The sequence below is a fragment of the Ornithorhynchus anatinus genome, chromosome 1, assembly GCF_004115215.2.
Source record: "Ornithorhynchus anatinus isolate Pmale09 chromosome 1, mOrnAna1.pri.v4, whole genome shotgun sequence".
NCBI classification, from domain to species: domain Eukaryota; kingdom Metazoa; phylum Chordata; class Mammalia; order Monotremata; family Ornithorhynchidae; genus Ornithorhynchus; species Ornithorhynchus anatinus.
In genome coordinates this window covers 148,683,609-148,710,684 of record NC_041728.1, presented here as the reverse complement: position 1 = coordinate 148,710,684, position 27,076 = coordinate 148,683,609, and the positions used below count along the sequence as shown (strand labels likewise).

General features: G+C 50.6%; 1 protein-coding gene across 2 annotated transcripts in view; it reads right to left on the bottom strand.

The window, feature by feature from the left end:
* RFC4 (replication factor C subunit 4) overlaps positions 1 to 26,689 on the bottom strand; it is a 32,084-nt gene extending 5,395 nt beyond the window's left edge. The window contains exons 1-9 of one of the 2 annotated variants that reach the window (XM_029075705.1): positions 26,632 to 26,689; positions 23,332 to 23,483; positions 19,903 to 19,981; positions 14,791 to 14,870; positions 13,832 to 13,951; positions 6,708 to 6,851; positions 6,055 to 6,175; positions 2,209 to 2,334; positions 1,214 to 1,294 (exon numbers count right to left, since the gene is read on the bottom strand). In XM_029075705.1, coding sequence (XP_028931538.1) covers positions 1,214 to 1,294; positions 2,209 to 2,334; positions 6,055 to 6,175; positions 6,708 to 6,851; positions 13,832 to 13,951; positions 14,791 to 14,870; positions 19,903 to 19,981; positions 23,332 to 23,465 — 885 coding nt within the window. In that variant the 5' untranslated portion in view covers positions 23,466 to 23,483; positions 26,632 to 26,689. Of the gene's footprint in view, positions 1 to 1,213; positions 1,295 to 2,208; positions 2,335 to 6,054; positions 6,176 to 6,707; positions 6,852 to 13,831; positions 13,952 to 14,790; positions 14,871 to 19,902; positions 19,982 to 23,331; positions 23,509 to 26,631 lie in introns of both variants that reach the window. The other variant, XM_039913215.1, reaches the window with a different exon arrangement.
* Positions 26,690 to 27,076: the final 387 nt, after the last annotated feature.

Genomic DNA, 27,076 nt, shown 5'->3' with positions numbered 1-27,076 from the left:
TAACCAAAGTAATTAAGAGGTACTGATCAACACTTAGAGTTACTCTTTTGATACCAAAGAATACAGAAACTACATCCTAGGCGGTAATTCCCCAGTTCAATCAGAAAAAGAAATGCCGATCACAAAAAGTGATGCCGATCTCACTGTCCACAACTACCCAGCACACTGCAGAGCTAATGAGCTAATGTGTGAGCAGCGTGGCTCAGTGGAAAGAGCACGGGCTTTGGAGTCAGGGCTCATGAGTTCGACTCCCAGCTCTGCCACTTGTCAGCTGTGTGACTGTGGGCAAGTCACTTCACTTCCTCTGTGCCTCAGTTCCCTCATCTGTAAAATGGGGATGAAGACCGTGAGCCCCACGTGGGACGACCGGATTCCCCTGTGTCTACCCCAGCGCTTAGAACAGTGCTCGGCACATAGTAAGCGCTTAAGAAATACCAACATTATTATTATTATTATTATTAATGTAGGACAGTGAGAAGGGTCAATTAGTCTGGATTACATATCCATTTAGCTGAAAGGCAGAAAACTGAAACTTAAAAAACATGAACATGAAGGGCAAATTTCTTCCCTGTAGGGGAAGAAGAAGAACAAAAATTCAACCGTGACCTGACCCCTTGGAAAGGCTCAAAGCTCTTGGCTTCTAAAATGGCCTTGGGATGCAGTGTGGCCTATTAGAAAGCAGAGAAGCAGCGTGGCTCAGTAGAAAGAGCACGGGCTTTGGAGTCAGAGGTCATGAGTTCGAATCCCAGCTCTGCCACTTGTCAGCTGACTGTGGGCAAGTCACTTAACTTCTCTGTGCCTCGGTTACCTCATCTGTAAAATGGGGATGGTGACTGTGAGCCCCACGTGAGACATCCTGATTCCCCTGTGTCTACCCCGGTGCTTAGAACAGTGCTCGGCACATAGTAAGCGCTTAACAAATACCAACATTATTATTATTATTATTATTATTAGAAAGAACTACGGGATGGGAGTCAGCAGACCTGGGTTCTAATTCCGGTTCTTCCACTTGTCTATGGTGTGATACTGGTCAAGTCACTTAACTTCTCTGTGCCCGTTTCTTCCTCTGTAGATTGGGGAATAAAATACCTGGTCTACCTCCAACTGAGAATGTGCCCTATGTGGGACAAGGACTACATCTGATTATATTTTCCCCAGTACCTAGCAGTAAATCGGCACAGGGTAAGCACTTAAATACCACAGTTATTATTACCTTGACTACTGCTTCCAGTTTTTCGAAAGAACCACTTTGACAGGCAGAGAATATACCATCGATAGTTTCAGCGGGCACTACCTAAAAACACAGGAAAATTTTCAAGATAATTTAATCTCCGTTGGATCTAACTACGCTTCACCATCAAAAACCCCATGTCCACTTCGGTGCCTTTATCCTCCACCCCCCCCAAAACACAACAAAAGTCAGAATACCGCCGCGTTGAGGAATACGAAAGAATAAAAACCGACAAGGGATCTTGAGTATCACTCGATTACCGTTACGATACCGGTAGAAGGGCAGTGGAGGAAGGTAGTGTGAAAAAGTCTAACTTTTCCCTCAGGCTGCCGTAATCACGAGGCTACACAAATTGAACTTTGAAGTTTCAAGATACGCAGGCTAAACTGAGGTTTGGTATAGTCTGTAAGCCCGTCAAAGGGCAGGGACCGTCTCTACCTGTTACCGCTCTGTACATTCCAAGCGCTTAGTACAGTGCTCTGCACGTAGTAAGCGCTCAATCAATAAATGCTATTGAATGAAAGGAAGCGCTGCAGTTTTAATTTCTTCATCTTCCTTTTAGTTCTTTAAAGGGACAGGTTTGCATCCCACTGAAATCGGAAGGGTCCGTGACTTATCAGTGGCTTCTCAGGTCAGATCAGTGGCTTATCACGAAGCAAAGACACTGATGGCTCAGGAGAGGCAAAGGGGAAGCAGAAAATGATGACACTCTTTAGGTAAAACTTAGGTAGCGAAAAAGTAGAGTACAGGCTTTGCTAATTCAGTTGTTCTCTCACAGTCATCTTATACCCGTACTCAGAATTATCAACACTGCATGCAAATGGCAGTTGGAAGCAGGAGAGATCATTTCCTCTCCAGAAGCATGAACAGAGTGCATTCCCCCTGTACCCATGAGTAGGGGTTGATTCCGCAACAGTTGTACACAGTCCAAATCGTGTAGACAAAGCAGGAAGAAATATATTGGTGAGATAACTTACCCCGGCAATCTCTGTTATTACCTTCTCCGTGACCTCTTTCCCACCTGTTAAACGGGTAGCACTTTGAAGAAATGTGATGGCTTTTCGTAAGTCTCCTTCTGACACCTGAACGAGGTAAGCGATTCCCTGAGGGGGAGACAAAATGCCAGTCCAATCAATCGTCTTTATTGAACGCTCACTGAGTGCCGAGCGCCGTCCTAAGCGCACGGGAGAGTACGAGGTAACAGAGTTGGAAGACATGTTCCCCGCCCACGTTGAGGTCACAGTGGAGCCGGGGGAGTTATATTTAATCATTAAGAATAAGATTTGGAACACAATAAAGCAAAAGTACAAAAATCGATTAATGATGGTATTTGTTAATACTGTTCTAAGCGCTGGGGTAGATACAAGGTAATCAAGGTTGTCCCACGTGGGGCCCACAGTCATAATCCCCATTTTACAGAGGCGGTAACTGAAGTAACTGAGAAGTGAAGTGACTTCCCAAGGTCACCCAGCTGACAAGTGGCGGAACCCACGTCCTCTGACTCCCAAGTCCACGCTCTTTCCACTACGCCACACTGGATTCTTTGCAAACATTTCAGACCCAAACTCACATGTCAGCAAATTTGCATTTGTGAACATAGCATTCTTTCACCTGCATCCACGGAGACAGGATTGCTTAACTAAAATAATGGGAAACGATAAAGATGAGAGAATATCTTCTTTCTCAAGCTTTTAAAATGAAGAAGTGGACGAGAATATGAACTAAGACGATGAGAAGGTTGAAGGTAGCAGGAAGCAGGGCAGAGGGGAAAAAAATGGAAGGCTGGAGACAGACAAGGTAAAGACTCCCTTGTCCCCAAAGCCAGAAGATACATATTCTTGCTTTATCATTTCTATTAATTGTGCAGGAATTACACAGAGTAAGCAACAAGGGAATGAAGACATTTAATAATGTTGGTATTTGTTAAGCGCTTACTATGTGCTGAGCACTGTTCTAAGCGCTGGGGGAGATTCAGGGTAATCAAGTTGTCCCACGTGAAGCTCATGGTTAATCCCCATTTTACAGATGAGGTAACTGAGGCCCAGAGAAGTGACTTGCCCACAGTCACACAGCTGACAAGTGGCAGAGCCGGGAGTCGAACCCATGACCTCTGACTCCCAAGCCCAGGCTCTTTCCACTGAGCCACACTGCTCCCAAACTACGGCATCACTCGTCGAGGCATAACCAGGTTATGTTCCTCAAAAATCGTGGAATGAGTCTTCCCAGAGCTTTATACGGCGGGAGTTAGGTACCATTCCGAACCAGCCTAACGTGATGATGGCCGCTCCCTGCACGTAGCGGCTACAGCCCGGGGCCTGGGAGTCAGAAGGTCATGGGTCCTAATCCCGGCTCCGCCACTTGTCTGCTGTGTGACCTCGGGCAAGACGCTTCACTTCTTAGGGCCTCACCTGTAAAACGGGGATCGAGACTGCGAGCCCCATGTGGGACGGGGACCGGGTCCCACCCGACTTGCTTGTATCCAAGTACGGCGCCGGGCACACGGTCAGCGCTTAACAAATACATTAGTATTATCGCTGGCGCTGCAGAGGCCGACGCGAGCACCACCGCGCCCACAAAGGCGGCTGGTGCTAGATTAAAGATAAAACCAAGGAAACAAATCACCGGAGAGCAGGGGAGAGGACTAGGAGACGAGGGGAGGAAGAGGTTTAACGTGGGTGCGGCAGGAGGGTCGAAAAGTGGCTGGGGAATAGGGGAGAATGTCTAGTGATTCCTCCGGGGAACTCTGCTGATGAATCTCTCATCTTCCCACCTTATTTCCCCTCCCACTTTAGCACTTCCACATCACCTATGCCTCCCCGCCCCGGTAACGGAGTCTGCAGGACTGTGTCCAACCTGATTAACTCGGATCTACCCCGGTGCTCAGAACAGTGCTCGGTACATAACGAGTACCAAAATTATTAGTTACGTGCACGTCTTTAAACTCCGTTGCCTCCTCCTGCCTGTAATTTCTTTTAATGTGTCTCCCCACTCTCGAGTTTAGCGTCTCAAGGACACGAATCGTGCCTACCAATGCCACGGTGTTATCGGAAGTGTTTAATGTTGGTGTTTGTTAAGCGCTTACTATGTGCGGAGCGCTGTTCTAAGCGCGGGATACAGGGTCATCGGGTTGTCCCACGTGGGGCTCACGCACTTTTAATCCCCATTTTACAGATGAGGGAACTGAGGTACAGAGAAGTTAAGTGACTTGCCCACAGTCACCCAGCTGGCAAGCGGCAGGGCCGGGATAGTATAGTGTGCTGCAAATAATTAGCCCTCAGATACTACTGATTGATTAGGAGCGGGACGCTGATTTAAACAGGTGCCACGCTAGAAGATCACACTTTGGGGTGGAGTCCCCATATGCTTTAGACAGCTGGCGAACGTGGTGGGGAGGGTGAAACCTGGCAACGTCCACATCCAAGAATATGGACTAGCCCAGAAATGCACAGTTGGAATACTGAATTGATAATGCTCTAACCCCCAAATGCGTCAGCAAGCGAAACATTCAGGGCATAAAGCGACACGGGCTAGTAAAAAGGCTACAAACCAGGGAGTCGGAGGACCTGGAATCTGATCCCGGCTCCGCTGCTTGTCTGCTGGGTGACCTTGGGCAGGTCACTTCATTTCTCTGTGCCTCAGCTTCCTCATCTGCAAAATGGGGATTGAATCCTCCTCCCTTCTACGTAGACGGTGAGGCCCAGGTGGGCCTGCAACCGTGTGTGCAACCTGTCCTGTCTCTATAAACCCCAGTGCTTGGCAAATAGGGCTTAAAATTTCCATAAACCCCAACCACCCCCACACTGTTAGGCGGTAGAGTCATTATTAATGATGGAATTTAAGCACTTACTATGTGCAAAGCACCGTTCTAAGCGCTGGGGCGGGATACAAGGTGATCAGGTTGTCCCACGTGAGACTCACGGTCTTCATCCCCATTTTACAGATGAGGGAACTGAGGCCCAGAGAAAAGTCAAGTGTCTGGCCCAAAGTCACACAGCTGACAAGCGGCAGAGCTGGGATGAGAACCCATGACCTCTGACTCCCAAGCCCGGGATCTTTCCAATAAAGGAATGGCTCTCCCTTCCCCTCCCCTCAGCACTGTACTCGTCCGCTCAACTGTATATATTTTCATCACCCTATTTATTTTGTTAATGAAATGCACATCGCCTCGATTCTATTTAGTCGCCACTGTTTTTACGAGACGTCCTTCCCCTCGACTCTATTTATCGCCATCGTTCTCGTCTGTCCGTCTCCCCCAGATGAGACCGTGAGCCCGTCGAACGGCAGGGACCGTCTCTATCTGTCGCCGACTTGTTCATTCCAAGCGCTCAGTACAGTGCTCTGCGCAATAAATACTATCGAATGAAAGAATGAATGGCTACATCAACTAGAAGAGAAGCAGAACAGAGCATGGGCCTGGGAGTCAGAAGGAACTGGTTTCTAATCCCAGACCCGCCACTTATCTGCTGGGTGACCCTGGGCAAGTCACTTCACTTTTCTGTGCCTCAGTTACTTCATCTGTTTAAAAAACCCCAGGTGGAACGAGAACTGCTTTCCAACCCGACCAGCTTGTATCTAAACCAGCGCTTAATACGGTACTGGACTACGGTACGTGCTTAGAAAATACCATTTAAAAAACGATTCTGCACTGATAATTTTAACTGATCATTTCTACAGTTCCTGCACATTCAAGTTGCTAACCGGCTGGAAATTTTACGTGCAGCAGAGCCAACCAACGTGATGAAACCAACGAAACCAATATGATGAAAATTTCAGATGACGAGTTCCTTCGGGGAGGGGAATTTCAAAAACGAAACCCAAACTACCTCACTGCTGATCTTTACTTTTTCTTTCTCTGAGATATCTAGCAGTCTCTGGTGTTGTATTTTATCCGACAGGGGCTTGAAGCGGAATTTCGAGCACCGGGAAGTTAAGGGCTCGATTATCCTGTAAGAGAAAGAAGAACGTTGAGAGAAACGATGAAGGGTTGACGCAGAGACTTCGCCGGAGGCAGCAACCAGGCTATCAAAGGATTTAAGACTAGGCAGCACCACTTCTCCAAGAAAAAATGGAGTGCGAGCCCGTAGCGGGCAGGGATCGTCTCTATTTGCTGCTGAAAGAGACTTTCCAAGTGCTTAGTACAGTGCTCCGCACACAGTAAGCGCTCACTAAATACGCTGGAGTGAATGAATGAACGATGACTTCGATTTCAGTCCCTAAACCACTTAGAGATCACAGCAGGGCACCAAAATGTGATACTAGGAGCGTGGGCGGCACCATTCATTCATTCATTCATTCAATAGTATTTATTGAGCGCTTACTATGTGCAGAGCACTGTACTAAGCGCTTGGGATGAACAAGTCGGCAACAGATAGAGACAGTCCCTGCCGTTTGACGGGCTTACAGTCTAATCGGGGGAGACGGACAGACAAGAACGATGGCACTAAACAGCGTCAAGGGGAAGAACCAGCATACCCACCGACTGACGTAATTGCAGATGAGGCAAAACCGAGTAGTTTTAGACTCCTTCTCCATCGTGCGTCTTAGAGCTGCTTGGGCCGCCGAGGTCATGGAGTCCGCTTCGTCCAGAATCACAATCTTAAAAGGCGGACACGGCTTCCCGCTAATGCACCGCGGAAAGAAACAGACGACTCTTGAACAACGGCCCACGTTCCTTTTTTATACTAGATGTTGCATCTTGAGAGCGGCTGCGAATTGGGGTTGACCGGGTTTCTCTCATGCCAAGCAGAATTCTCTCGTTTTTTTCCCCTGGGTGACGTACTTCTCGGTTCTCACCCCTCCGCGTCCCTCCCTCTGGCCTCCATCTCCCGTGTCTCTCCCCCGTCCCCAGTCCCGTCCCTCAAAGATACACGTACGAGCAAACACATATGATGAAGGTCAATATCTGCTGCCGGAGTGCGACTGGCTAAAATGAGATTCTGGCCCGATCCTGCCGGAGTTTTAGGAGTTCTGTGGGGGCTATTCGTTATCTGCCAACGGGAGGTGCTCAGTACATTCAATGATCTTTACTGAGCACCTGCTAGGTGCCCCACACTGTACTAAGCCTACGGGAAAGTACAAAACAACAAAGTTGGTCGACACGATCCTTGCCCTCAAAGAGTTGACAACGCAGCCGCTCTACCGGTACGACTACCCACGTAATTCCCCAAGTCAGCCAATCATGTTTATTGAGCACTTACCGTGTGCAGAGCACTGTACTGAGCGCTCGGGAGAGTACAATATAAAATGGACACATTCCCTGCTCACAGCGAGCTACAGTCTAGAGCCCGACGTAACGATAATGATAACTGCGGTATTTGTTGAGCGCTTACTGTGCGCCAGGCACTTAACTAAGCACGACGGTAGATACGAGCAAATCAGGTTGGACTCGGTCCCTGTCCCACAGGGGGCTCACGGTCTCAATCCCCATTTTACAGATGAGGTCACTGAGGCACAGAGCAGTGACTTGACTTGCCCAAGGTCACACAGCAGACAAGTGGCGGAGCTGGGACTAGAACCCATGACCTTCGGGTTCCCAGGCCACTAGGCCACGTTGCTTCTCTATTTGCTCTCTTACTGAGTATGGTAAGCACTTAACGAATACCAAAAAGCAAAGAAAAAAACACCGTACAAAGCCGTTGGGGCCGGCGGGAGAGGACCGGCGGGAGCGGGGCGCCGCCGCCCCGCCCAGGGTGCCCGCAGCCCTCGAGGGATCGCGGTGGCTCGGGAAGACAGAACGGAAAGATGCCCTCCTTCCCTCCCTCCTACAGTAGAAAGAGCCTGGGCTTTGGAGCCAGAGGTCATGGGTTCGACTCCTGGCGTTGCCACTCGTCAGCTGTGTGACTGTGGACAAGTCACTTCACTTCTCTGTGCCTCAGTTACCTCATCTGGAAAATGGGGATTAACGGCGAGCCTCCCCTGTATCTCCCCCAGCGCTTAGAACAGTGCTCCGCACATAGTAAGCGCTTAACAAATACCAACATTATTATATTTGTTAAGTGCTTACTAAGTGCCAGGCACTACACTAAGCGCTGGGGTAGGGACAAGTAAATCAGGTCGGACACAGTCCCTGTCCCACATGGGGTTCACAGTCTTAATTCCCACTTTACAGATGAAATAACTGAAGCGCAGAGAAGTGGAGCGACTCGCTCAAGGTCACACAGCAGACAAGTGGCGGAGCCGGGATTAGAACCCATGACCTCCTGACTCCCAGGCCCGTGCTCTATCCGCTACGCCACGCTGCTTCCCGCAAGTGTAAATAGGTTGGCCACGGCTCGTGTCCCGCTTGGATCTCACGGTCTTAATCCCCATTCTACAGATGTTGTAACCGAGGCCCAGAGAAGGGAAGTGCCTTGCCCAAGGTCACACAGCAGACAAGTGGCGGAGCCGGGATTGGAACCCAGGTCCTCTGACTCCTAGGCTTGTGCTTCGCCTACTAGGCCACGCTGCTTCTCAGGGGCTTACGATCCGATCTGCGAGTCTGAGGGCGGTAAGTCCTTCCGTAGTGGTAAAACATCCGGCAGATGCAAATAGAAACCGCAGAAGCCGTCACAGCCGAGGCCTGCCGATTCAAAATCAGCAACGCGTGCCTAGATAATGCTCCCGGATGAAAAAGCAAAACCCAACTCTAGATTACAGTGATACAATGATAGGTTCTGAGCTCTCCATCGGGATACAGGAAAGAACTCCTGGAGTTAGGGAGAGCATTTTATTGCGTGCTGACCCGGGGTGGTACAACGTACTGAGCGTTTGGAAGGGGCAAAATAGAGCGAGACACTCCCCCCCATGTACAGAGAAGCGGTGTGGCCTAGCGGAAAGCGTCGCAGGACCCGGCTCCACCCCCTGTCCGCTGTGTGACCTGGGGCGAGTCACTTCAACTTTGCCTCGGTTCCCTCATCTGTAAAATGGGGATTAAGGCTACTTGGACTGTGAGCCCCATACGGGACCTAGTCAGCACTGAAATAAATGGGGGTATTTGTTAAGCGCTTACGACGTGCAAAGCACTGTTCTAAGCGCTGGGGGATACAAGGTAATCAGGTTGTCCCACGTGGGGCTCACAGTCTGAATCCCCATTTCACAGATGAGGTAACTGAGGCACAGAGAAGTGAAGTGACTTGCCCAAAGTCACACAGCTGGCAAGTGGCGGCGCCGGGATTCGAACTCTGACTCCCAAGCCCGCGCTCTTTCCACTGTAGCACGCTGCTTCCATCCCACGACGATGATGATGGTGGTGAGAGAATTTACACTCGAATGGGGGAGACGAACGTAAAAAATATTTACAACTAGAGTGGTCAAAACAAACGCGGTGAGCAGACATTCGCTCTTTCAATCATATCTACGGAATACTTACTATGGGCAAAGCACTGTACTAAGTGCTTGGGAGAGTACAATACAACGATAAACGGACACATCCCCCCGCTCACACTGAGTTTACAGTCTAGAGGGGGAGACAGATGTTAACATAAATAAATAAATGACTGATATATACATATATACATATACGTATACACACACACACACACATACACATATGTATATATGTGTATATGTGTGCGTGTATATATATATATATATATATATATATATATATATATATATATATATATATATATATACACATATATACACGCACATATATTTCTATACATATATGAACATGTGCATATGTTTATACATATATGCACACACACACATATATGTACATGCATATATATGTATATTTATATACAACTATATGCATATATATGCATATGCATGTATATACATACATACACACATATATACATATATGTGTGTGTGTGTGTGTATATATATATATATATATATATATATATATATATATATATATATGCACACATACATATATACATATACGTACATACGTATTTATATACGTATATACATACACATACTTACGTATACACACATATATGAATACACATAGCATGGCTCAGTGGAAAGAGCCCGGGCTTGGGAGTCAGAGTCATGCGTTCGAATCCCAACTCTGCCACTTGGCAGCTGGGTGACTGCGGGCAAGTCAGTTCACTTCTCGGTGCCTCGGTGACCCCATCTGTCAAATGGGGATTAACTGGGAGCCTCACGTGGGGCAACCTGATGGCCCTGTATCTACCCCAGCGCTTAGAACAGTGCTCTGCACACAGTAAGCACTTGAATACCAACATTATTATTATTATATATATATCAGTCATTTATTTGTGTATTTACATATATATATGTAGATTTATATATATGTATGTATGTGTATATATATGTATGTATGTGTACACATACATACATATATATAAATCTATGGGGCTGGGAGAGGGGATGAATCAAGGGAGCAAGTCAGGGTGACAGAGAAGGGAGTGGGAGAAGAGGAAAGGAGGACTCAGTTCGGGAAGGTCCTTTGGAGATGCGCCTTCGATCAGGCTTTGAAGGGAGAGCAATTGTCGTATTTATCGTCATTATACGTGCTCATGAGCGCTAAGGAGGATGTAAAAAAGTTCCTCAGTGACAGAGTCGGCTGAAGGAACGATAAGGCTCGGGGGACTGGGAAGTTAATCAAGGTAAGCCTGTCGGAAGAGGTGGGATCGTAGGAGGAATGTGCGTTTGGGAAGAGGAGTAGTCTGCCTGATGGGATGGCGAGGGAGGGAGTTCCAAGCCGGGAGAGCAGCGGCGGGAGAGTTGAGAGTGCGGTCCGACCTGGAAGGGTGGCTCTGGGGAGAGAAGACGGTGAGCTACGAAAACGGGGGTGAACAGAGCAGGTAGGTAAGGTACAGAAGGCGTCACTGTCCACCGTGACTTCAAGTTACGCTACTTGGCTTAGAAATCTTCTCATTCAGTGGTGATTCTACTGTCCGGATTCACTCATTCATTCAATAGCATTTACTGAGCGCTTGCTGTGTGCAGAGCACCGGACCGAGCGCTTGGAACGTACAGTTCGGCAACAGATAGAGACAGTCCCCGCCCAATGACGGGGTCCCGGTCTAATCGAGGGAGACAGATGGACAAAAACAACATCGTCACGATAAACGGAATCAAGGGGATGGACGCCTTATTGACAAAATAGATAGGGTAATAAAAATATACCCAAATGAGGACAGTGCTGAGGGGAGGGAGAGGAGCAGAGGGAGAGGAGGGAAAGGGGGCTTAGCTGAGGCGGGGGGAGGGGGAGCAGAAAGGGAGCAGAGGGAAAAGGGGAAGCTCAGTCTGGGAAGACCTTACGAAGCAATCGCCAACTCGCCTTCGGTCTGAAAACAGAGATGATTTCTGAATATGTACACATCCGCGCACTCGTGTGAGAATACACGTCCCCAAATAGCGTCACAGAATTATACCCGTATATTTTTTCCCCTCATGAGACTGGACAATACCAGTGACACCACTCACACTTAAGGGGGTGAGACTGGCTGAAAAAAAATCGCCGTGGGACTGACCAACCTGAACAGGTCGTGTCCTTGATGTGACGGCCACTTTCTTAAGGTTATGTTCTCTTTCACAGATTTTCGCTTAAGAATATTCACCGGACGCGGGCTTCCGGCGTGTCTGACTTGGCTGGATGAAGTAGCCGTTAAGAGACCCTCTCTCATTCCCTTTCCTACTCCAAGCAACCAGCGCATTCCTAAACGTGGCTCAGTGGAAGGAGCCCGGGCTTCGGAGTCAGAGGTCATGAGTTCGACTCCCGGCTCTGCCGCTCGTCAGCCGGGTGACTGTGGGCGAGTCACTTCGCTTCTCTGGGCCTCAGTTCCCTCATCTGTCAAATGGGGATTAACTGTGAGCCTCACGTGGGACCACCCGATGACCCCGGATCTCCCCCAGCGCTCAGAACGGTGCTCGGCACCTAGTAAGCGCTTAACAAATACCAACATTATTATTATTATTATTAATAGGATTGCTAGATGTCCAAGTTATTGCCGAATAATAATAACGATGGCATTTGTCAAGCCCTTACTAGGTGCCGAGCACCGTTCTAAGCGCTGGTTAGTGCGACTTCTCCGGCGACCAACAACTGAGTCACACACTCGCAGAAACCTCTGATTTATGCAGGATGAATTCCATTATAAGACACGCACTGGAGTTGTTTTCCAGCATTGGTTGTTCTCGGCCAGCCACATGCATTCATTGGATCCTATTTATTAAGCGCTTACGGTGTGCAGAGCACTGTCCTAAGCACTTGGGAAAACACAGCAATAAGCAGTGACAATCCCCGCCCACAATGAACTCACAGTCGGGGGGGAGAGACATCAATACAAATAAATCGGATGACAAATAGGTACATAAGTGCTGTGGGGCTGGGAGGGGTGTCGCAGAAGGGAGTGGGAGAGGAGGAAAGGGGAGGCTTAGTCTGGGAAGGCTTCTTGGAGGAGGTGCGCCTTCCATAAGGCTTTGGGAGGGGCGGGGGGACGGGGACGGGACACTCCCTTGCCCAGAAGCCAGCAATCAGTTAGTGGTAGTTCTCGAGTACTTACTGTCCGGAGAGCACTGTACTAAACATTTGGGAAAGTACACCGCAATCCCCGCCCACAAGGAGCTTACGCTCCAGATGGGGAGACGTACGAAATGATTTACAGAGAGGGAAAACGGCAGGGTTGAGCCCGTCCCTGGGCAGGGATGGGCTCTGTCTGTTGCCCAATCGTCCATGCCAAGCGCTTAGTACAGTGCTCTGCACACAGCGCTCAGTAAATACTACTGAATGAACGAATGGTACGTTCCAAGCGCTTAGTACAGTGCTCTGCACATAGTAAGCGCTCAATAAATACTATCAAATGAATGAGTAGAGCATAAGAACACTTTATAAGGCAATCGGATGCAGTAAGAAGGTACCACAATATCCTTTGTGTCCTCAGGGCACAGTAGACTCTAGGCTTCGAGGCCGTCCGTCCCCTCGCCCCCTCCTACCTCTCCTCCCTTCTCTCTTTCCCCGCACGCTCCGCTCCTCGGCCGCCCGCCTCCTCGCCGGCCCTCGGTCTCGCCCGCCCCGCCGTCGACCCCGGGCCGCGTCCTCCCGCGGTCCCGGAACGCCCTCCCTCCTCACCTCCGCCAGACTCATTCTCTTCCCCTCTTCGAAACCCTACTTAAAGCTCACCTCCTCCGAGAGGCCTTCCCGGACTGAGCTTCCCCTTTTCCCTCTGCTCCCCTCCGCCACCTTCCCTCAGCTAAGCCCCCTTTTCCACCTCTTTCCCTCTGCTCCTCCCCCTCTCCCTTCCCCTCAGCACTGAGCTCGTCCGCTCATTTGTATATATTTTTATTACCCTATTTATTTCGTTAATGAGGTGTCCATCCCCTTGATTCTATTCATCGTGATGATGCTGTCCTGTTTTTGTCCGTCCGTCTCCCCCGATGAGACTGTCAGCCCGTCAACGGGCAGGGATGGTCTCTGTCTGTTGCCCAATTGTCCGTTCCAAGCGCTTAGTACAGTGCTCTGCACGTAGTAAGCGCTCAATAAATACTACTGAATGAATTGAATGAGTGGTTTTAATTCTTATTAAACTGAGATCAGGAACTGAACAGGATTTACAGGGAATATCACCTCATATTTGAAACAGAATCTTAGGTTCTTGAATCCCGACTGTGACATGCTTCAGACACAGCCCGCTTACTTACTCTGAACGGCTTCCTGCTACAGTTAGCTGGGCAAAAGTCTTCACTTTTTCTCGAACTACTTGTATTCCACGTTCATCCGATGCATTCAGCTCAAGAACTCTTTGGCGGAAGAGTTCCGGCCTGTGACGTATTAAGAATATGTGATCTTACAAAATATACTTGGCAAAGGAGGGCCTTGAAAATGAGAAAAAAACGTGCCTAGGAGTTTCCGCATTTTGTTTTAAAAAAATCCCCAATTTGTGGGATTTATATACTAAAAATTCTTATTTAATATATAAATCTCAAAATTCACAGATGATTCCCAAGTGACACCTGAGAGTGGAAGTTCACTGGTTCGGAAGGTTTTTCATTTAACTTGGGCTTTTTGGAACATATACAGAATTAGAAGGGCTGTGGAGGCTGAGATTCTTTTTACGGGTGTAACCACAATCTCCTCGTCAGGGAATTCAGAATACGGTATCTGCCTTTTTTAGTCTGTTTTAACATAGGTAGCAAAGTATTAAAATTGTAAAAGAGAAAAGCTCGCATACATCGATTCAGTTGCTCTCCACGATCCAAAGGAATCTTAAATGACCGGAAAAATTTACGTAGAATAATCAAACGGTGCAATTAAATGTCTGCTGTGCTCCTTCAAACGTAGTTAACGTTAATACCAAAATATCCTTAGGCAATTCAGAAGGCACAACGTACTTAGAGACGGGTTTCCCCTTAAAAACTCTCAAGAAGCCCAGATTTTACAAATGACGTTTAAAAACAAAACCGAATTAAAAAAAATACCCAAAAGGGATTGTATGTTTTACTACGAAAAACTCTTGGTTTTCTCAGAAATTCAAAGAACGGGCAAATCGAAATATTGATCCTTTCCAGTCTTATACTCCAAGAAGAAGAGACCCACCCACCTGATGTGCTTTTGCCTTTTTCCCCGACTTTTAAATCGACGTGATGCGACTCCAACTTACCCATAAAGTTCCCTGGCTGCTGCCAAAATAGTGGAGGTTTTCCCAGTTCCAGGCGGCCCGTAAAACAAGAGATTAGGAAGCTGTGGGGAATTGAGTTTGGGCCACATTTAGTCTATAGTCCAGAGCAATCGCAATAAATAATAATAATGATGGCATTTGTTAAGCGCTTGCTACGCGCAAAGCACTGTTGGTATCTGTTAAGCGCTTACTATGTGCCGAGCGCTGTTCTACGCACTGGGGGAGACACAGGGGAATCAGGTTGTCCCACGTGGGGCTCACGGTCTTCATCCCCATTTTACAGATGAGGGGACTGAGGCACCGCGAAGTGACTTGCCCAAAGTCACCCAGCTGACAAGCGGCGGAGCCGGGATTCGAACCCGTGACCCCGGACTCCAAAGCCCGGGCTCTTTCCACTGAGCCCCGGCTGTTCTAAGCGCTGGGGGGATACAAGGTGATCAGGTTGTCCCACGTGGGGCTCACGCTCTTGATCCCCGTTTTACGGATGAGGGAACTGAGGCCCAGAGAAGTGACTTGCCCAAAGTCACCCAGCTGACAAGCGGCGGAGCCGGGATTCGAACCCACGACCTCTGACCCCCAAGCCCGGGCTCTTGCCACCGAGCCGCGCTGCTTCTGCAAACCAACTGCCTGGGCTCCTTCTGTCCGCCTCACCTTGGGCAGGGCTCGCGCCTAATCTAAATCCAGGCGCATTTCCATTTATTTAACAGATGAAGGCAAAGATCTAATAGACTAATTGAAAAACTGTGGCCTAGTGGATAGAGCACAGGCCTGGGTTCATTCGATCATTCAAGAGCATTTATTGAGCGCGCGCCAGGTGCAGAGCACTGGACTAAGCGCTTGGAACGGACAATTCGGCAACAGATAGAGACAATCCCTGCCCGACGACGGGCTCGCGGTCTAATCGGGGGAGGCGGACGGACAAAAACAAGACAACGTAATCACGATCAATAGAATCGAGGGGTTGGACCTCTCATTAACAGAATAGATAGGGTAATAAAAACATACAGAAATGAGGACAGTGCTGAGGGGAGGGGAAAGGGGATGGGAGTTCTAATTCCACCCCACCCTTGGCCTGCTGTATGACTTTGGGCAAGTCACTTCACTTCTCCGTGCCTCAGTGCCCTCATCTGTAAAACAGGGACTGTGAGGCTCAAGTGGGAAACGGACCGGGTCCAACCTAACGGGGAAGCAGCGTGGCTCGGTGGAAAGGAGCCGGGGCCTGGGAGTCAGAGGTCATGAGCTCGAATCCCGGCTCTGCCACTCGTCGGCTGGGTGACCGTGGGCGAGTCACTTCGCTTCTCTGGGCCTCAGTTCCCTCATCTGGAAAAGGGGGATTAACTGTGAGCCTCACGTGGGACGACCCGATCACCCTGTATCCCCCCCCCAGCGCTTACAACGGTGCTCTGCACGTAGTAAGCGCTTAACAAATACCAACATTATTCCAGGGCTTGGGACAGTGTCTGACACACAGTAAGCACTTAACAAATAACATGAAAAGAAAAATCACAGCTCCATTTTGGAACTGTTGGAAAATGACCGATGGATCAGATATGGCCGCACTTGATCATGAATTTAGGCATATACACAGCCTAGTAGGCGCCTTGAGAAGCAGCGTGGCTCAGTGGAAAGAGCCCGGGCTGGGGAGCCAGAGGTCTTGGGTTCTAATCCCGCTCCGCCACTTGTCAGCTGTGTGACTTTGGGCAAATCACTTCACTTCTCGGTGCTTCAGTGACCTCATCTGTAAAATGGGGATTAAGACTGTGAATCCCACGTGGGACAACCCCAATACCGTGTATCTACCCCAGCGCTAAGAACAGTGCTTGGCACATAGTAGCGCTGAACAAACACCATTATTATTATTGATAGCCAAAAAGAAAGAGGCATATTTGCATTGTAAAATGGTCTCCAAATCATGGCTTTATAAACTTAATCCAATAGCCTGTTATTTAATCAATCATATTAATTGAGCACTTACTGTGTGCAGAGCACTGTACTAAATGCTAGGGAGAGTATTCGTTCAATCGTATTTATTGAGCGCTTACTGTGTACTAAGCACTTGGGAGAGTACACTATAATAATAATGTTGGTATTTGTTAAGCACTTACTTTGTGCCAAGCACTGTGCTAAGCGCTGGGGTAGGTACAAGGTCATCATGTTATCCCACGGAGGCTCACAGTCTTCACCCCCATTTTACAGATGAGGTAAGTGAGGCACAGAGAAGTTAAGCAGCAGCGTGGCTCGGTGGCAAGAGCCCGGGCTTGGGAGTCAGAGGTCCTGGGTTCTAATCCCGGCTCCGTCACCTGTCCGCTGTGTGACCTTGGGCAAGTCACTTAAACGTCTCTGTCCCTCAGTCACCTCATCTGTAAAAACGGGGATTAAAAAATGAGAGCCCCACGTGGGACCACCTGATGACCCCGTATCTCCCCCAGCGCTTAGAACAGTGCTCGGCACAGAGTAAGCGCTTAACGGATACCAACATTACTATTACTAAATGACTTACCCAAGGTCCCAGAGCTGACAAGCGGCGAAACCGGGATTCGAACCCATGACCTCTGACTCCCAAGCCCGGGCCCTTTCCACTGAGCCACGCCGCTTCTCTACAACAGACACGTTCCCCGCCCACAACGATCCTACAGTCTAGAGGGGGAGTTGGGACATTAATATAAATGCATAAATTATAGATATACCCATAAGAGCTGTAGGGCTGAGGGAGCGGGTGAGGAAAGAGGAGCAGCGCGGCTCAGTGGGAAGAGCCCGGGCTTGGGAGTCAGAGGTCATGGGTTCGAATCCCGGCTCTGCCGCTTGTCAGCCGTGTGACTGTGGGCGAGTCACTTCACGTCTCTGGGCCTCAGTTCCCTCATCTGGAAAATGGGGATGAAGACCGTGAGCCTCAGTGGGACCACCTGAGGACCCTGTATCCCCCCAGTGCTTAGAACAGCGCTCGGCACATAGTAAGCGCTTAACAAATACCAACATTGTTATTATTAAAGGGTGCAAATCCGCGGGCGAGGTCGACGCAGAAGGGAGTGGTAAAAGAGGAAACGCCAGATAGATGTTGAATATCAAAAGGCGCAATTAAATGTCCGCTGTGTTCCTTCAACCGCATTTAACATTAATACCAAAATATCCTTAGGCAATTCAGAAGGCACAACGTATTTAGAGACGGGTCTCCCCTCAAAAACTCTCAAGAAGCCTAGATTTTTACAAATGACGTTTAAAAACAAAACCAAATTTTAAAAAGCAGCCAAAAGGGATTTTCCAAAGTCAGAGGAGGTCTTTTGAAAATGCGTCTTCAATAAAACTCTGGAAGTGGGGAGAGTTATCCTCCGTCAGATCTGAAGAGGGAAGGAGTTCAAGGACAGGGGGAGGATGTGGGCAAGAAAGACAAGACCGAGGTAGCGTAAGTTGGCATTGTTCACTCATTCAATAGTATTTGTTGAGCGCCTACTCTGTGCAGAGCACCGTGCTAAGCGCTGGGAATGAACAAGTCGGCAACAGATAGAGACGGTCCCTGCCGTTTGACGGGCTCGCGGTCTAATCGGGGGAGCGTTAGAGGAGCTAGGTGTTCAGGCTGGGTTAGAGTAGGAAATCAGGGAGGTTAAAAAAAGGGAGCAAGGTGACTGAATGCTTTAAAGCCCAGGGTGAGGAGTTTTAATCACCTGGGAACAGAAATAAGAATAGCCAAGGTGTCCTATCCTGTGACTTTTTTTGTCGTTGCATCGGTTGAAGGGGCATCACGTGCCTGACCCACCAACAATAATAAAAAAAAAAAAATCTAATCTTTCGAACAGAGATTGTGTGGCTGATTTCCGAAGGGCTTCGAAGACGGGACAACTGTGCCTAGCATCATCGAAGGGTTAGGGAGTTTCAGGCCGGATGAATAATGTGAAAAAGTAGCGGGAGAGGAGAGCCGATATAACAATAATAATAATGTTGGTATCTGTTAAGCGCTTACTATGTGCAGAGCACTGTTCTAAGCGCTGGGGGAGATACAGGGTCATCGGATTGTCCCACGTGAGGCTCACGGTCTTAATTCCCATTTTTACAGATGAGGGAACCGAGGCCCAGAGAAGTGACGTGACTCGCCCACAGTCACGCAGCTGACAAGCGGCGGAGCCGGGATTCGATCCCATGACCTCTGACTCCCAAGCCCGGGCTCTTTCCACTTGGCCACGCTGCTTCTCTATCTCCCCCAGCGCATAGAAGAGTGCTCTGCAGATGGTAAGCGCTTCACAAATACCATAATTATTATTAATACGCACTGACTATTTCTCAGCGTAGCGCCTCCTATTAAACCAACAACAGGTCATCGAAGGGCCGGGAAAATTGAAGATTTTACAACTGGAACAGGAACATTCCTATCTACTGATTCTATTTTTCACACTGAACACCCGGGCATCCTGTGAGATCCCACAAAATAAAAATCAGAGAGGCTTTAAATGCAGTCCTATACATTATCAGTTTTGTGGGGTTTTTTTTATTCGACAATTATGAGTGAATAATGTGAAAAAGCAGTGGGAGAGGAGAGCCGATATAATAATAATGATGATGTTGGTATCTGTTAAGCGCTTACTATGTGCAGAGCACTGTTCTAAGCGCTGGGGGAGACACAGGGGAATCTCTCTTTCAATCAAGGGAGGTGACAGAATATTTCGAACAAGATGTACCACACAATCGTGACAGCGAGGACTCCCACCTTAACGCTGCACGAGAGTGTCACGCGCACCCTGAAACGGTGTCACCTTGTATCCCCCCAGCGCTTCGGTGTTTTGCAAGCGCTTCCCAGACGCCAATATTATCGTCAGTGTCATAACCTTTGATGGACAGATGAGAGGCGGGTGGGATTCTGCTTCCGAGCCAGGGTTCAAAGGGGGAAGCGGGGGGGGGGAGGGGGCGGGATGCACGGAGAAATCTGCTCCCTGCCTCTTACACGCGCTCCCGTTTCCCACGCGCTCATGTACCTGGGCCAAGTATTTCTAACATGTAGTGGAAGGTGTGGAAAGCCAGCTGTGTAATTCCCACTAAGCGTAGGATGATTTCGGCCTCCACCGGCCCCGGACCGATGATTTGGGCGGCAGGCCGGTGTCTACTCACGTCGGCTCCTTCCAGGGATCTTCTGAGCACGGCAACCACCTCCTCCTGGTAGGCAACTTCATCCACACGTTTCGGCCGGCTGAGGGAGGGAAACAAAAAACAAACCCAGCTGCTTTACTGTCATCCGCACTTCTCAATAATGGCGGTATCTGTGAAGCGCTTACTATGTGCCGAGCACCGCTCTGAGCGCCGGGGGGAGACACGGGGGAGCCAGACTGTCCCACGTGGGGCTCACGGCCTTCAGCCCCAATCTCGGTGTCGTTCCCGCTCCAGAGCCAATAGCGGGTCACCACGGGGACGGCCAGATTGAAGATTTTAAGCATGGGACCGGGAACGTTTCTATTCCCCGATTCTGTTCCGCCCGCTCGGCGGCCGGGGCTTCCTGCCGCGTCCTGAAAAAGAGAGGTTAAAAACTCGTTCCGCCTGCCGGGCTGAGATCCGAGGCCTAGCCGGAGAGGTACGGGGCCCGGAGTGACTGACGCAACCGAACTGGTTGGTCCCGCCGGGGACGCCGGAGGGCACGGGAATATCACCGAAAATAAGGAAAGTGTTGGTTGAGAAGCAGCGGGGCTCGGTTGGAAAGAGCCCGGGCTTTGGAGTCGGAGGTCACGGGTTCGAATCCCGGCTCGGCCACCGGTCGGCTGTTGGGGCAAGTCGCTTAACTTCTCGGTGCCTCAGTGACCTCATCTGGAAAATGGGGATGAAGACCGTGAGCCTCACGTGCGACGACCTGATTCCCGTGGCTACCCCGGCGCTTAGCACAGTGCTCGGCACATAGTGAGCGCTTAACAAATACCAGCATTATGATTATTATTGTTCATCCACCTCAAAGGGTTTAACCGCTCAAGTAAAGCCAGAGCTATCAACAGCCAGGAGCAGCGCGGCTCCGTGGAAAGAGCCCGGGCTCGGGAGTCGGAGGTCATGGGTTCGAAAGCCGGCTCTGCCACTTGGCAGCTGTGCGACCGTGGGCAAGGCACCACTTCTCCCTGCCTCAGTTCCCTCGTCCGTAAAATGGGGATGAAGACGGTGAGCCTCACGAGGGACGACCTGATGACCCTGTATCTCCCCCGGCGCTTAGAACAGTGCTCTGCGCACAGTGAGCGCTTAACAAATACCAACGTTATTATAAACGCAGAGCAAATATTAACTGCAATTGAATTAATTACGGTGTATTTTCCATACATCATACAGCTCCCTCATCTGTAAAATGGGGGGGTGAGACCCGTGAGCCCCACGTGGAACAGGGACCGTGCCCAACCCGATTTGCTTCTATCCACCCCGGCGCTCAGTACGGTGCCATTTCTGGCCATCGTCCTCGTCCGTCCGTCTCCCCCGATCGGACCGTGAGCCCGTCAGACGGCAGGGACCGTCTCTATCTGTCGCCGACTTGTTCATTCCGAGCGCTTAGAACGGGGCTCTGCACATAGTAAGCGCTCAATGAATACTATGGGACGAATGAACGCCCGGCACATAGTAAGCGCTTAACAAACACCACGATTATTACTTCAAAGGCAGAACTGGGCTGGACTCCTTACGGCAGGGTCAGAAGCTCCGGTCGCCGACCTCGTCGTCAACTCCCGCTCGGACCGTGAGCTCCGTGTCGAACACGTGCCGCGCCCGAACCCAAGATCTCACTCGCTCATTCGGTCGTATTTACCGAGCGCTCGCCGTGTGCCGAGCACTGTCCTAAGCGCTTGGAAAGCATAATTAGGCGATAAAGGGAGACGATCCCTGCCCACGCGGGGCTTCCAGTCTAGAACCGCAGCGCTCTCAACAGTGCTTGACGCAAGGTAAGCACTTGAAGACCACCTTCCGTTCAACGGTATTTGTTGAGCGCTTCCTACGTGCAGGGCGCCGTACTGAGCGCTTGGAATGGACAGATCGGTAACAGATAATCATCAGATCCGATTTACAAAAGCTCCCCGCAGACGACTACTGCGTGCTTTCATTTATTCGTCTGTGCTTATCGAGCGCTTACTGGGTGCAGAGCACAACGCCGCTTGACGATGATACCTGCGTTTCTACGTGGTGCTTTTATTACCGAAGCGCCCAGTCATTCGCTCCTCGTGAGAATAACAACAATGATGGCATTTGTTAAGCGTTTACTACGTGCAAAGCGCTGTTCTGAGCGCCGGGGGATACGAGGTGAGCAGGCGGTCCCACGCGGGGGGCTCACAGTCTTCACCCCCATTTCACAGTTGAGGTAACTGAGGCACGGAGAATACTACTGTTGGTGTTAAGCGCTTACTATGTGCCGAGCACCGTGCTAAGCGCTGGGGGAGAGACAGGGGAATCAGGTTGTCCCACGTGAGGCTCACCGTCTTCATCCCCATTTTACAGATGAGGGACCTGAGGCACAGAGAAGTGAAGTGACTTGCCCTCGGTCACACAGCTGACAAGTGGCGGAGCGGGGATTCGAATCCGTGACCTCTGACTCCGAAGCCCCTGCTCTTGCCACTGAGCCACGCCGCTTCTCCCCCCTGCGGGGTAGGGAGTGACCGTGGGCAAGTCACTTCACTTTTCTTTGCCTCAGTTCCCTCCTCTGTAAAATGGGGATCGAGAATGCGAACCCCATCTGGGACAGGGACCGTTCTCCATCCCAATTTGCTTATGTCTAACCCCGGCGCTCAGTACAGCGACTGCACGCAGTAAGCCCTTCAATGCCATACTTACCATCCTTCCCAATTTACAGCTGGGGAAACTGAGGCGCGGGGAAGCTAAGTGGCTTGCCCAAGGCCACAACGGGGGTCAGAGCCGGCATCTGAACCCGGGACGGCTGGCTTTCAGGACCGCGGCTCTCCCATCACGCCCGCCGCCTCGCCGGCGTGTGCTTTCGACTTTTCCAAAGCAGCTTAATATTTGCTACTCGTTTGGAATTTTCTAACTGGCAACTTGTGGAAAAGATGAGACTATTTCAAAGAGGCCGGTGATGACCCTCTTGTTCAAAGCAGACTTCCGTCGGAAACTCCGGAGGGCGAGATGTCGGTAGTTGTATCTGTTGGGCGCTTACTATGCGCCGAGCACTGTTCTAAGCGCCGGGGTGGACACAAGGGAACCGGGTTGTCCCACGTGGGGCTCACGGTCTTAACCCCCCATTTTCCAGATGAGGGAACTGAGGCACAGAGACGTCTGAGCTCCAAAACCAGGCCCCCAAAACTCCACGTCCGGTCAACGAGACCCAAAACGAAGAGCTGTTTTCAAGGTGGCCACGTCAGCGGTTGGAAACGTTAACACGTGGGGACGCCCGCTGTTTTCGGCCGTCCCGTGCACGTCCCGGCCTCTGAAGGCCCGGGACGGCCCGCGGCTTCGCAAACGCCGCCCAACGCTTCCAATTTAAAATGAAACCCCCGTGATCGGAGGTCAGCCGGGAGAACCGCGTCCCCCCCCCCGCCCCGCCCCGTTATAAAATTCAAGCCGATTCGATCTTACTATTTCTCCACCCAGGGAACGGGCTTGACCCTCTTGCTCTCTCCACCGACCCCGGCGGCGGCGGCCGATCCCCGCTCCTTGGCCTGCGGCGGTTTGGTGCCGACGGCGGAAGGGCCCTTCAGAAACGCCTGCATCGTTCTCTCTTCCCTCACCTGCGATCGGACAGAAAAGAGAAACCTACTCGATATCAACCGAGGCCCAGAGAATAACCACAATGACGGTATCTGTTAAGCGCTGACTACGTCGGGGCTGGCGGTCTTAACGCCCATTTGACGGATGAGGCAGCTGAGGCCCAGGGTCAGCGCGACCGCCCACGCAACTCTTCCTTTCGTGCCCCCCCCCCCCCCCCGCTTCCTGGGGGAAAAAGAAACCGTCATCCCGGGCGGACTCGAGCGGCATCGTTCAGGAAGCGGGGGAGTCCGGTGAGAAGGGTAAAAGTGTGTTCATTCGGTCGTACTTATTGAGCGCTTCCCGCGCGCAGGGCGCTTTCCATTTGCTGTGACCGTGAGCTCGGGGTGGGCAGGGATACATCACCTTGATTCTATTTATCTGCTGTTGTTTTAATGAGACGGTCATCCCCTCGATCCTATTTATTGCTACCGTTCTTGTCCGTCTCCGATTAGACCGTGAGCCCGTCAGAGGGCAGGGACCGTCTCTCTCCGTTGCCGATTTGTCCGTTCCAAGCGCTCGGTACAGCGCTCCGCACATAGGAAGCGCTCAATAAATACTATTGAATGAATGAATGAATGAATGAACGGTCACTCTTTATGACGGTATTGGACTTTCCCAAGCAAAACACACAGTAAGGGCTCAATAAATGACGAAACGATTGAAAGCCCTCTTTTCCCCCCTCTCCCTTCCCCTCCCCTCAGCGCCGTACTCGTCCGCTCGACTACGTCTTCATCACCCTATTTATTTCGTTAATGAGATGGACATCACCCTGATTCTATTTATCTGCCATTGTTTATACGAGACGTTCTTCCCCTCGATTCTATTTATCGCCACTGTTCTCGCCCGTCCGTCTCCCCCCGATCAGACAGTGAGCCCGTCAGAGGGCGGCGACCGTCTCTATCTGTTACCGATCTGTCCATTCCGAGCGCCGAGTACAGCGCTCTGCACATAGTAAGCGCTCAATAAATACTACTGAATGAATGACCGAAAGGGGTCTCCGACCCAGCGGGATTCCGGGTCGGCCAGGTACTTTGAAAAAGTCACTTCGTCTTCCCGTTTTCTGCCTTTTTTCCTCCTCTCTACGACAGGAATGACAATCATAATGTTGGTATTTGTGAGGCGCTTACTCTGCGCCGAGCACTGTTCTAAGCGCCGGGGTAGACGCAGGGGAATCGGGTCGTCCCACGTGAGGCTCACGGTCTTCATCCCCATTTGACAGATGAGGGAACTGAGGCCCGGAGAAGTGAAGCGACTTGCCCACGGTCACGCAGCCGACAAGTGGCCGAGCAGGGATTCGAACCCATGCCCTCGGACTCCCAAGCCCGGGCTCCTTCCACCGAGCCACGCTGCTTAGGACGGCGTCTGCGACGGTCTTGAGGGGAGAAAGGCTGGTAACAGTTCCTCTTATTCAGATGAGCCTAAATAACAGCTAGAGCCGGCGCGTCAGAAGATCTGGATTCTAATCCCGGCTCCGCCGCTCGCCCGCTGCGTGGCCAAGTCACTTCCCTTCTCTGCGCCTCAGTTCCCCCGTCTGCAAAAACGGGAATTCATTCATTCAATAGTATTTATCGAGCGCTTACTAAGTGCAGAGCACTGTCTGCTTTCCCTCCTGCTTAGGATGTGAGCCCTAGTCACGCACTCATTCGTACTTCCTGAGCGCTTACCATGCGCAGAGCACCGGTCTAAGCGCTGGAATAAAGAGGGACGATCCCTGCCCACAACCAGCTCACGGTCACCGCAAATAAAGAGCGCTCTGCACACGGTAAGCGCTCCATGAACAGGACTGGGTGAACAGTGGAACGAGGCCGGGCTTGGGAGTCAGAGGTCATGAGTTCGAATCCCAGCTCCGCCCCACTTGGCGGCTGTGTGACTCTGTGCCTCAGTTCCCGCATCTGTAAAATGGGGATGAAAACCGTGAGCCCCACGTGGGACAACCTGATGACCCTGTACCTCCCCCCAGCGCTTAGAACAGTGCCCTGCACGTAGTGAGCGCTTAACAGATACCAACGTCATTACGATTATTCTCTGGGCCTCAGTTGCCTCATTTGCAAAATGGGGATTAAGACCGTGAGCCTCACGTGGGACGACCTCATTACTTTGTATCCCCCCCAACCCAGTGCTTAGAACAGTGCTTGGCACATAGTAAGCGCTTTACAAATGCCATCATTATTATTATTATTCACCTTGTATCCCCCCAGCGCTTAGAAGAGTGCTTGGCACATAGTAAGCGCTTTACAAATACCATCATTATAATAATGTGGGTATTATTATTCTCTGTGCCTCAGTTCCTTCATCTGTCAAATGGGGATGGAGACTGTGAGCCCCACGTGGGACACCCCGATCACCTTGCATCCCCCCCAGCGCTTTGCACAGTGCTTGGCACATAGTAAGCGCTTTACAAATACCAATATTGTTATTACTATTCACCTTGTATCCCCCCCGCCCAGCGCTTAGAACAGTGCTCGGCACACAGTAAGCGCTCCCCAAATACCATCCTCATTATTTTTATTATTCACCTTGCATCCCCCCACCCAGCGCTTAGAACAGTGCTTAACACACAGTAGGCGCTTTACAAATACCATCATTATTATTATTATTCACCTTGTATCCCCCCCCAGCGCTTAGCACAGTGCTTAGCACAGAGCAGGTGCTTTACAAATACCATTATTCACCTTGCATCCCCCCAGCGCTTAGCGCAGTGCTTAGCACAGAATAGGCGCTTTGCAAATACCATCATTATTATTCACCTTGCACCCCCCCCAGCGCTTAGTACAGTGCTTAGCACAGAGTAGGCGCTTTGCAAATCCCATCATTATTATTCTTCTTCACCTTGCATCCCCCCCAGCGCTTAGTACAGTGCTTAGCACAGCGTAGGCGCTCTGCAAATACCATTATTCACCTTGCATCCCCCCCCAGCGCTTAGCGCAGTGCTTAGCACAGAATAGGCGCTTTGCAAATACCATCATTATTATTCGCCTTGCATCCCCCCCCAGCGCTTAGCACAGTGCTTGGCACAGAGTAGGCGCTTTGCAAATACCATCACCCTTCGTTATGATTATTATTCTCATTAATGATGAGGAAGGCGGCTCCCTCGCAAGCCAGGAAGAAAGAGGGAAGATGGATCCTCACCTACCTTCGGCGCCACATTTCCCGCCACCCAGCCGGCAAGCCCACACGTCACTTCCGCCTCGGGAAGGCTCCACTTCCCCAACAGAGGGGGAGCCCGGCCCCCTTTCCCATTCACACCCTCATTGAATCAGAGCAATCCTTCGCATCTAAGACCCGCCTCTTCTTTATTCTTCCTCCGCTACACTCTCACCGGGGTGACGTGGATAGGACGGGCGGTCACGCCATCTTTTCTGATTTCTCTCCCCCTCTTCGGCTGTTGGTACGGTCTGCCCTTCTCAAATATGGATGCCCGGGGGGGGTGGGGACGATGAGGAGCGTTAGGCGTTGCCCTTCTGTGGCCGGCGTCAGAGGGCGGTTTGCGCATGCTCCGCCCCGTTCTGCACAAGCCGCTCAGCTGGGCGGGCTCGTAGCTCGGCCCTGCAACGGGGTGCAACGGGGCTTTAGC